This window comes from Vigna unguiculata, chromosome 10 (assembly GCF_004118075.2).
Source record: "Vigna unguiculata cultivar IT97K-499-35 chromosome 10, ASM411807v1, whole genome shotgun sequence".
Lineage (NCBI taxonomy): Eukaryota > Viridiplantae > Streptophyta > Magnoliopsida > Fabales > Fabaceae > Vigna > Vigna unguiculata.
The window spans coordinates 36,332,648-36,345,408 of NC_040288.1; the positions used below are offsets into that span (position 1 = coordinate 36,332,648).

The following is a 12,761-nucleotide window of genomic DNA, read 5'->3' on the forward strand; positions in this document are numbered from 1 at the left end:
ACAAACTCGGAGAAAACTACAATAAGAAAAACTTAAAATTGATCATGAAAAAAAAAATCAGCAAAAAACATAAGGAGATGAGGTTGGCATCCCTCTGAATGCCCACACACTCACAACTAATGTCTCAAACAATTACTCTTTATCATGTATTCAGATTAACTTGATCAGTTTATTGTTTCCTATTATTTATTTTTACATAGTATTCAATGGGAGATATTTTCTTTTTAAATTTTCTTTGATGTATTCCTTTTTTTTCATTATTATAAATATAAATATTTTCATTATTATTATCTTTATACTAAAAAATCCTCTAAATTTAACTTAAATATTAAAAAATAAGTCATTTTATAATGAATGAATTTAACAATGTAGATAATAATTTTAAAATAACATAATTCACTTCCAATAAAACATTCCAAATCAAAAATATATATTAAGAAATTCTTCTTAACATGTTTAATTGAGTATTAATGCTCATTCATAACAACATTTCAAATACAATAAAGATGTTTAAGAGTACCTCTTAAAATATATTAATTATAGAAATAAATTTTTGACTTACTGTCATAAAAAATTATGTTATAAAACATTTATGTCCAAATAAATTAAAATATAATTTTAATTATTTTTTAACTGAGAAAAAATTAACCTAAAATATAATTGAACAAATTATTATACATGTGTAATATACATATTTTGTAACCAATGTTTTTTAGTAATCAAAGTAACATTTCTTCCCCACATCACTCAGTGCTACAACCGTTTTTATTTGAAGTATAATTTTGTTTGATGAATGTTTATTAAAAGGATGGTAGGTACAATTCCTTTTAATTTAACTTTATTAGAGGCAATTTCTTCGACATCTAATATCATTGAAAAAATTTATTATTCACGTTAAATTTTAAGATCTTAGTAATGTGTGGCTGAACTTGAAACATATATTGATTTTAAAAATAAGATAAAATTTATTAAAACAAATATCATGATAATCTGATTTTTTTATTTATTTTGGTGATGTAATTAAATTTGTAAACAATTTTATCATACATAACACACATTACTTCTATGTTTGACAGCCGATGCTTACTGATTTTACATTGTATTGGGAGATTACGAAATCATCTTATGGAATTTATGTGACTTCTTCAAATCAAACCATGTGAGTGTAAATTTATGTCATTTAAATTCTCAGATTTTCTTTTCAACTCTTTGACTCTCTTACAAACTAAGAAAAATTGACACAATATTTTTTAGTGAAGTTATGTTCATGAAAAATTGAGTAGGCAAAATTAAGAGCAAGAAAAATCTACACTTTACAATAATTTACCATTAGACAATTAGATCAACACAAAAAACAACAAATTTCTTTGTTATTTCTCCTCGTAAAAAAGCAAGTAGTAGTATTGTTGAACTTGATTTCTATAACAATTAACTTGATCCATCTTAAGCAGCAAACAAATTAAATTTATACTTTGAAGCATAGGAATGAAAGTAAAAAAAAAAAAGAAGTAAACAACTTCTCTTTCTTGCCCCTGATTTGGATAGATCATCCAGTTTATTAAAAGCAAATCTACTTCAATGTAAATCAGAGTCTTATATGCCAACAATTTTCCAAAAGCAATGTCAAAGCTGTTTAATTTATGTGCAAAGTATGTATAGTATGCCAAACCTGTAGAATAAATTTCATGAAAAACTATTAAGACAAATTATAAATAACTATGTTAGTGTTTTACCAAAAAAGGATGATGAGTTTTACCAAAATACACTTTTCCAAATCTTCCATCTCCTAATTCTCTACCAAGATCAAAGAAGTTTGTAGTCTCTTAAAAGTGTTTATTTTCCTTCTCAAATTCTTCTAAAGAGGAACTATGTGAGATTATTTTAGAAGATAATATAAAATCTGCATAGAAATAATTCTTTTTCATTAGACAACCATAACACAACTACACTCGTCTCAACCGTAGCAACATCTAGCAAGAATCATTCAAATTTTTAATTGGTACATATACATTGTGAAAATTTTGTGGGGAACAAAATTAGCACCACTAAAAGATAACAAATATGAGATAATAAATGTCAAAACATGATAAAAATTTTCCTTGTATTAACATAAAATTTTGAATAAGAGAAGTTTGGAAAAGCCTCTTAAAGCAGAAGCCACAAATTCTTTGTCATCCATATATCACACTAAAAAGAGTCAACCAATTTGAAGATTCATTAGTCAGCATAGTACTAAGAATCTCAAATTTTTGGTCTTTTAGTTCTCCAAACATCATTTTACACCTTCCTCTCTAGTCTCCATAGTGACCTTGTCGTGTTCAGTTGGATTTAACTTCATTATTTGGAATTGGTTATCCAAAAACTAAAAAAAAAAAGTAAAAATTGCAAAATTTTATAACAATAACAAAACTAACACATGCCAATAATAAAGAACAGAGCAACAGAAATAACCAAGTAATAATCCATCGTAGAATAATAAAAATTAGACCTTTTAAAAATCAAATCTTTTTAAAACCAACTTTGTTTTTTATCTGTTTTTTTTTTTTTTCAAGTCACTTTATGGTGGGGGAGAGAGAAAGATGAAGCCAAGAGAGAGGAAGATGAACCATTTCATCAAAACACATGCATTTTCTTTTAGACATTTCATTAAACACTTCTACATCCAATTGTTTCGCATTGATTTTCATTGTGTTCTTTGCATTCATTCATTGTTTCAAGTATATATCTTATTTTCTAATGATCATTCACATATTTTAGCCTTTAATTTTTCTCCAAACAAGCATTTTTATCTTGGACAGAAAAATATTATGCACCAATGAACTTCTTGATTCTTTGGATTGACATCCTCATCTGTCATATATTACATTAGGGGAAATTTTGGATTCTTACTTGAATCTTATGCAAATAGAGGTTACATGTATTAAATATATTAAATGTTATTATTTTAATAATTTCTACTTCATATGCATGTTATTCACAAAGTACTTGAAGAATGAAGGCGTTGCAAGTGAGTAGAAAATATCAAATATAGTTTGTGGAATATGAAAGTAGGTGACAATACTAACCCCTCTTTCTTTATTTTATACTCAACTTATAAATTATAACGATATATATAAACTATAATTTTAATATAATATAATATTTTATTAAAAAAACAGTTTCAAAATGAATATTTTTGAGAAATAGTAATGTTAATTAGGATATATTCATCTTATATATATAAGAACACATGCACACAGATTAATGACATATCTTAAAGAGAGAACATAATGGAGTTTTAAAAAAGGGAGATTTAGCTGAACAAGCTTTCTGTGGTCAAATGAGAGATTTTATTTTATATTTCAGCAAGCTTTTAGTTATATATTTTATGTTTACATCCCTTAGAATTATGTATGATACGAATTAAACTTTTCATTACGAAATTGTCACCAGAAAAATAATTATTTGACACAACATTTTTTTTTCTTACTTTTATTTCACAATCCATTATAATAATATAATAATGTCTATTGAGATTTTAGATTAAAAAAATAAAAACGACTATGATTAAAATAGTATTATTGAGTTAGGTAGAGTTTGAAAATAACACCTTTTTGAGTCAAATAGATACCGTTTTGTTGACATCAAATAGAAGTGGTATATTCTAAGTTGTAAGAAGCCTAAGTATATATTCTTATGTTTTATTATCAACTAAACTCTCTAACAAACTTCTACAAAAATTAATTTTAATATATATTATCTTTGAAATTTAAATATGATTTTGATATTTATGTGATATTAAAATATAAATAGTATAAAAATTCCTTTTTAATATATGATTATGTTATTAAGTTTTATTTTTATTTTCTGAATCTCGTCACATTATATTAATTTTTATATTTTTTATACATATTGTACTACATTATAAAGTTCATATAAATTGGATGAACTTGAAAACGTCTATATAGTTGAGAGGATAGTGATTAATCATGGCTATGTATTAAGTCTAAAATTTTCAGAACTAAATCAATTTGTTTACTAGAATCTCACTTTTCTATACAATTATTATATCATTTTTTTTCTTAAATATTTTTTTCAAATCTTAATTTAGTATTTTATTATTAAAAGCACTGCGATGGAAAATCCACCCTGATTCTTGAGAAAGTTGATTTCAGTCACATATTTGGTGGGAATGTATATTAATGTACCCACCTTGTAGTGTAAACTATTCCTTCTCTTAATCCTTTCTAAGACTGATAATATATAATTAATTCTTTTCAACAATATATTTAATTTTTTTAATATTTTCACTTACAATACTAATAAATAAATAAATAAAATGAGTTAAGGAAAAAAATATAAAAAATAAAAAGTGACAAATAAATATTTCACACCAATATTATCATAATTTATTATATTAAATGTTATTATTTTAATAATTTTTACTTCAACATACACATGTTATCTAAAGATAACTTCCAATAATTAAGAAAAACAACAGAAGATCTAGAAGGAGGGCAACAATAGTGGTGGAATATGGACAATTTTTTCAACACACTAGTGCAGAAATCCCATTTTACCTCGCCTTATATGCCTCGGTTGGCCAGGAACCGAAGCATATAATGGCGCGGTGGCATTTTTGAAATTAGAGCCAAGTTTTAGGCCTCGGTTCTCCAAATACCCGGAGCCAAAGAGGGGTATAGGCCGCGGTTCGCTCAAAACCGGTGCCAAAGAGGGGTATAGGCCTCGGTCCAGTAGGACCCGAAGCCAAAAAGTGGTTCGAAGTCAAGGTATAGGCCTCGGTCCAAGGAGACCCGGTGCCAAAAGGGGGTCAATGGCTTCGGTTCCTCTAACAACCGAAGCCATAGGGTTTATTTAGGGTTCAAAATTCGCGAACCCTTCTTCCTCCCCGCGCCGCCTCTGCAATTCCACTTTCTCTCTCTCCGCGAAACCCTTCCTTCACTTTCCCTTTCTTCCTCCTTGAGTGGACGGAGATGGTGACTGAACTGTGGTGGTGCGGTGCAGATGCTATAATGGAGGCGCGCCAGTTTGCTTCGCGGAGGTGTGGCAGTTTCCATGGCTGCGTGAGGAAGAAGAACTCGCGGTGGCCGTTCGCTCCAGCAGCGTTTTCCGGCGTGGTGGCTTGCGCAGAATGGTTTGTGAACGGTGGCGACACTGCTGCAACTGCGATGGAGATGCGAACTGCTGCGTGGTGGTGCCACCGCACCTCTACGAACGCCGGAAACACCAACCTGCAGAAGAACCACCTGCAGCAGCGCAACCACAAACCCTGCACCCTCATTCTCGTCCATCTTCGCGCGAACCAGCAGCTACAACGAAGCACGCAAACGGAACAGTTGCAACAACCACCATCTTTTCTTCACGGACCATGACGCAGCAGCCAATGGGTTTGTTGAGAATGAGTTTGTCGATGATGGATGGTTGCTGGTGGGCAGTGACGGGGTATATGGCCTCGGTTCTTAGCATAACCGAGGCCAAAGGCTCTGCGAAAAGTGTTTTTACGCCTCGGGTGATAACCGAGGCCAAAAGGCACCCCCTTTTGGCCTCACCCCAATATGCCTCGGTTCTGAAACCGAGGCAGAATGCCAAAAATAACCGGAGCCAAAAGCCCTTATTACACTAGTGACACTCTCATAAGAAGGTCTTAATCTGAACTTGTAGAAACACCCGACGAATTATATAATTTGGAAAGTTGTATTATATTTAAAAAAATTAAAATTTAAACATATATTTTAAATTATACAATTTAAACAAAAATTTAATATCGTACACTTTAAATTAGATTTATGAATTTGAATTATATTGTAAATTATACAATATAAAAATCTATTAAATTATTATATGTAACAATATACATTTTTTTTTGGACTGGACAATTTATAAATGTTTTTGAATTATAAAATCTGAATACTATTTCAAATAATGTAATTGCATTTTATATTCTGCAGTTTGAAAATACTTTCTTAATTTTATATTTTATAATATATCTATTAACAGCTATTAATTAATTTCTTTACATGATTTGGTTGGAATAAGACGGGTTTGGCATATAATATAACAGTGACCAATGAGAAACTTTTGGCCAAATAGTGTATAATTTTCAAATGTCAAAAAATTTCGGTGACATGGAAGAATACATTTGAGCACAGATTTACATATTTGATTTTGATGGAAGAATACATATCATTCAAAGAGTCACATATTTGATCTTAAGAATTCCATATAGTGGATGTACCAGATCTTACTCGCAGTGCCAAATTTGAGGAGGATTGGTGTCACTCTCAAGTGTGGAAAGGGGTGGATATAGTGGATGTACCAGAACCTCTATCTACAAAGGTGTGTTATTTGTTAATTTTAATCAGATTAAATATCTTTTTTCCTTTAAGTTTTGAGTTTTTTAATCTATTTTTAAAATTTTATATTAATTTAGTTTTTTTATTTTTAAAAATACATAAATTTAATTTTTATCAAATTTTATTAAATTTATTTGCCATTTTAAATATATTTTATAATAATATTTGAGTTAATATTGAAATTAAAATGTGTTAAACAGGATAAATAATTTAAATATTATCATAAAATACGTTTGAAACGTTAACAAAATTTGGTTAAAATGAAAAATTCATATATTTTTTAAGATAAAAAATTAAATCAATCAAAAATGAAAAAAGGACGATGAAAGTCGAGAGACAATCAACGTCCAGGCCATTTCAAAGGAACAGATGAAATAACTTGTGGTTTATCTTAGGGTTCTTGCTAGGTTTTCGCTATACAGATGGAGGATAATATCATAAAAAAAAAAATCTTGTAAGGTATAATGATTAATAGTAAAATATGAAACCATAAATAAATATCATTTAAAGAGTCACATACAGTAAATGTAAGATAATAATTTTCTTCATAATAACAATAATTAAAAAAAATAATTAAGGATTCCATCTATTACTCGCATATAGCTGCCAAATTTATCTTAAGAATTCCATCTATTACTCCATATAGTGCCAAATTTAGAGCACTTGTGGAAAGGGGTGATATGAATGACAAAAAGTATTTGTATGTACGAAACCCTTTTTCTAGAAAGGTGTTATTTTTTAATTTTAATCGGATTAAATATCTTTTTATCCTTTAGAATTTTGTAATTAATCTACTTTTAAAATTTTATATTAATTTAATCTTTTATTTTAAAAAATACGTAGATTTAAGTTTTATCAAACTTTATTAAATTTATTTATCATTTTAAATACATTTTATAATAATATTTTAGTTAATATTAAAGTTAAAATATATTAAATAATATAAATAATTCAAATATTATTATAAAATATGTTTTAAAATATTAAATAAATTTAATAAAATTTAATTAAAATCATATAATTTTAAAAATAAAAAATTAAATCGGTCCAAAATTAAAAAAAGGACAGATGAAAGTTGTCAATTCAATGTCTATGCCATTTCAAAGGAACAGATGAAATAACTTGTGGTTTAGAACAGATGATTTTGTGGTTTAGAAGAGACCGGTTTTGAAATAACTTGCTTCTTCCATTTCAAAGGAAAATCGAAACAACTTTTGCTTTCCTATAAATAGCAATCAGCCCTTAAGACATTGTGTGCCTACTTTTGGGTAGGGATATGTCTGGGAGCCATAAAACAAGATGGTGTTCATGTTCTTGTTCTTGTTCGAAGAAGATGGTGAAGTATGGAAGAAGGCCTCTTCCTGATCTCAATTATCCCCCTCCTCCAGACTCTGACGAAGAATCATCTCCATCTCATCCCAATTACGATAAGGTTCTACATGCATGCATTCTTCACTTTCATTCATTTTCAGTTACTTACTTGTAATTATGAATCACTTAATCAAACTAATTTAATTATATATCAGCTTCATCTTCAGGGGATTGCTCATGAAAACAGTTCTGCTGTTGCATCTAGGAAGCGTAAGATGGAAGAGAGGGAGAGTGAGAGTGAGAGTGAGAGTAGTAGCTCCCACCGGATCAAAGTATTCTGGAACATGCTCATGAATTATATCATACCCAATCCCAACAAGAAGAAGAAGGTTGAAACTGCACACTGACTCCAGCTCTGTCTTTAAAACCTCTTCCACAACAGAGTCATATGTTTTCCAATCATGTTTTTTGCTTCTTTCTCTGGGTCTGTGTTGTATCACTTTCTGTTGTCTCACTATGTTGAAAGAGGACAGTCGTTGTATTTTATAATAAATTGAGTATTTTTATATACTCTTTTTTTATAAATTTTGTTGTTTGGTCATGGAAAAATATATTAAATAAAGTTTCAACTTATTTAATGTCTTTAAATTTCAAATATTTGCTATTTTATTTTATTCTGATATAGAATTTTTATATTTATGGGTCCCAAGGAGAGGTTAATTTCAGTTTATTTTGATTTTAACTCTCTATCAGATACCTATTATCTTTATTTTGGGTTTATTTACTTTTGTTTCAAAACCTCAGTCTGAGCGTTAATACTCAAACCGTTCAGACTCTATTGCCTGAACATGAGTGGGATCAGATTTAACAAATTTCCAAAACCAATAATTCTAATTTAGGCCGATTAAAAACTTGTTTTTAAGTTAAATAACTCTTTAATTATAAAGTAAAATATAATAAAACTATTAATAAACTAAGAGTAAATAAATAATTTAGTATTATAAACAAATGTTTTAGTATAACAAATATTAATATATTTTATTTTTAGTATAATGAAAAGAATTTTACTTTTAATATATAATTTTAATTTTGTAAACATTATTCATAATTAATATAATTATGTACATGCTTAGTTTTTAATAATTATTACATATGTTTATTAAGAAAATAACACTAATATATAACTAATTTAAAAAAAGCAATAAACATTTAAGAAATAAGATATTCAGTCCACCATTAACTTTTAGTAATCATATATACCCAAGTAAATTTAAAAAATAAAATTGACACGTGTAAAACATTAAAAAGAAAATAATAAATAATAAAAAAATAATAATTTAAAAAAAAACAGAAATTGACACGTGGTGTTGACTTTAACACTGTCTGGTCAAATTAATGGTGTTGACCAAATTGAATCATTTTTAAGAAAATGAAAATGAGAACCAAATTGAGACAACAAAAAATTTGAGAATCAAATTAAAATTTCATGACAAATAAAGGGACCAAAAGAGTAATTTAACCTTAAACTTACTTAAAATTTAGTTTTCACTCATTTAGACATTTTATTAAACATATATGCATTTTCTCTTAGGCATTTCATCAAAACACATATATGTATTTTCTTTTAGACATTTCATCAAACACTTCTATATCCAATTGTTTCGCATTGATTTTCATTGTTTCCTTTGCATTCATTCTTTGTTTCAAGTTTATATCATATTTTCTAATGATCATTCACATATTTTAGCCTTCAATTTTTCTCCAACATTTTTATCTTGGATAGAAAAATATTATGCACCAATGAACTTCTTGATGTTAAATCAGAGGTGTCTAATATAACCCAATCAAGAGGGAGTGAATTGGTTATTTTGTTTTTTCAATGAATTTAAGGAAATCTTGATCACTATCTTTAATCTTTAAAACCCCAATCCCCAGTTTTTCAAATCTGTAATTAATGGACTGATTTAATCAATTAGGAAGACATAACAGATGAAAGAAACAAAAAGAACACAATAATTTTTATACTAGTTTCGATTCAAAATGAATCTATGTCTAGTCTTCTCCTAGGCAACACAAGTTTAGGAGGATTCACTAAATCAATAGAGTTATAAGAATTACAAGAACATCTATATAATTCAAGACCCTAAAGACTAAGGAGCTTGATCTACAAATCAAGAACTCCCCCTAAATGCAATGCCTCCACACAATTGCACCTAGACCTTCACTCACACAGTGAATCAACAATGAACAAAAATACAATTCAAAAGAGAGCATGGAACTAATACACCTAATGGATGTGCAAATGTGACACTCAATCCTAAAGTCAGGCTTGACCCTCTAAGATTCAATCCATCATCAATCTTCTTGAATTTCCAATTGAATGATCACCCAAAAAAGTAAAAACTCTACGAATCTCAATCTCAGAAAAATCTCTTAGAGAAAAATCTCTTCTTAATTTAGTGATGCGTTATTTTCAAAATGATTTCAAATCTGTTTTTAAATCAGAATTCTACCACTGAGATTAGTATATTAAGAAATTTACATAATCAATTATCGTAGGTGAATTTTCACTGCATCAGTGCCTTATGATAACCCATTAGTTAAATATCCAATCCATTAACAAGTTATGCATTTGACATATTCAAGAGTTTAGTAACTAATCTATACAGTTCAAATTTGACTTACATGTAATCCTAAATATACAACACATATACAAATGATAAGTTCAGGACTAATATAAGATGTTTGTATGATTTTGGATATCATCAAAATCATCTTTGTTGGATTTAGCTTACTCCCCCTTTCAACACTTTCTTTGGATTGACATCCTCATCTATCATATATTACATTAGGGAAAATTTTGAATTTTTAATTGAATCTTATGCAAATAGAGGTTACATATATTCAATGTTATTATTTTAATAATTTCTACTTCATATGCATGTTATTCATAAAGTACTTGAAGAATGAAGGCGTTGAAAATGAGTAGAAAATATCAAAATTTAATTTGTGGAATATGAAAGTAGGTGACAATACTAACCCCTCTGTCTTTATTTTATACCCAACTTATAATTATAACGATATATATAAACTATAATTTTAATGCAATATAATATTTTATTAAAAAAACACTTGCAAAATGAATATTTTTGAGAAAAAGTAATGTTAATTAGGAGATATTTATCTTTTATATATATATATATATATATATATATATATATATATATATATATATATATATATATAAAAGAACACATGCACATATATTAATGACATATCTTGAAGAGAGAACATAATGGAGTTTTAAAAAAGGGAGATTTAGTTGAAGTAGCTTTCTGTGGTCAATGAGAGATTTTATTTTATATTTCAACAAGCTTTTAGTTATATATTTTATATTTACATCCCTTAGAATTATGTATGATGCGAATTAAACTTTTTTCATTCCAGAATTGTCACAAGAAAAATAATTATTTGACACAACATTTTTTTTTTCTTACTTCCACTTCAAAATCCATTATAATAATATAATAATGTCTATTAAGATTTTGGATTAAACAAATAAAAACGAATATGATTAAAATAGTATTATTGAGTTAGGTAGAGTTTGAAAAATAACACCTTTTTGAGTCAAATAGATATTACCATTTTGTTGGATTAAATAGATATATCCCATGATTGCGACATTAAAAAACTGTGCATCATCTGTAACCATCTCTCATTCACTTCTTTAGACAAAACATACAAACAATTAGATGTTTCTGGTGTTATTTTTCAATCAGAATCATAATTCCTTAAACACTTTTTGTTTATGTTTTCAATCGGAATTGGAGTTTCAATTCAATAACTTACCCTGCCTTTAATAAATGTTCTTATTATGAAAATTAAATTATCTATGAAACTTTTGGTAAGAGATAGGAAAAATATATTTTTACAATTAAATTTTAAAATTTTTTCTTTTCATTTTTTTATATTCTAAAACTATTAAGATATCACCTTATCTAGAATATATCACTTCAAATTATTAAAATTTTGTAATCAAAATATTATTATTCTAAGAGATAGAAAAAGATATTTTGATAATTAAGTTTTAATAAATTTATCTTAAAATTTGATGTATTATTTTTAAATGATTTCTCAATTTTTTATTTTTTTTTATATTTTAAAATATAAAAGAAATAAAAAATAAAGAGCATATGCATACGATTTATATGTTAAAATAAATGATCACCCTATTATTAAAATAAAATAGTTGATTTCGTAACTTTATTTTTGGATGACAACATTAAAATAAAGAGCATATGCATACGGTTTATATGTTGGTGTTTAATATTTTAATATTAATAATGTGTTTTTTGGCTACAGAAATGTTACAAAATAATTATATTAACATTTTTAGTAACAATTCAAAAATGTCTATTTATTTAAAAAATATATTACTATTATAGATTTATAGTAACAATTTTATAATGTTATTTCTTATAAAAAGTTATGACTAAAAAGGTTTAGTAACATTTTTAAAATATTATATTTTCATTAATTAAATGTTACTAAAAAAATTTTTATAAATATTTCAATTGTCACTAAAAGTCATTAATAATATAGAATATATTAACATTGATATAATACTACTAAATCATATTAGTAATATCTTTCATAATTTAGTATAATGACAAGTAGTAGTGATTCATTGGATTGATATTTTGGTCCTTCGTATATTAGATTAGGGGATTTAGGACTTTTACTTGAATCTTATGAAAATAGAGATTAAATATATAAATGTTATTATTTTAGTAATTTTTAATTCATTACAAGCATATTATTCACAAAGAGCAAGGCGTTGCAGATGAGTAGAAAATATCAAATATACAGTTGGGATGGAATACGAAATTATAAAGGGCAATTTTTCTTTGCATGCAGTGTGAAATGTCATAAATGTATGAATGCAACCTAACACACATGGTAGGGTTACGGCATAAATATTTTCAAACTTTCAAAAGGCAACAAGAAAAGTTTATTTCATACTGAAATTGTAAACGAATACATTATAGTTTTAATGTAATACAATATTTTATTATTGTATTAATCTAAAATTATGCA

The 12,761-nt window shown here is 27.0% G+C and overlaps 1 protein-coding gene across 2 annotated transcripts; it reads left to right on the forward strand.

The window, feature by feature from the left end:
- The first annotated feature begins 7,610 nt into the window (after positions 1-7,610).
- On the forward strand, positions 7,611-8,262 carry LOC114167288. Of its 2 annotated transcripts, none has more exons than XM_028052333.1 (2): positions 7,611-7,785; positions 7,880-8,262. In XM_028052333.1, the coding sequence occupies exons 1-2, from the start codon at positions 7,630-7,632 to the stop codon at positions 8,069-8,071; spliced, it is 348 nt and encodes a 115-aa protein (XP_027908134.1). In that variant the 5' UTR covers positions 7,611-7,629; the 3' UTR covers positions 8,072-8,262. The 2 variants fall into 2 exon arrangements, with proteins under 2 accessions (XP_027908134.1, XP_027908135.1); XM_028052334.1 differs by having other exon boundaries at positions 7,892-8,262.
- Positions 8,263-12,761: the final 4,499 nt, after the last annotated feature.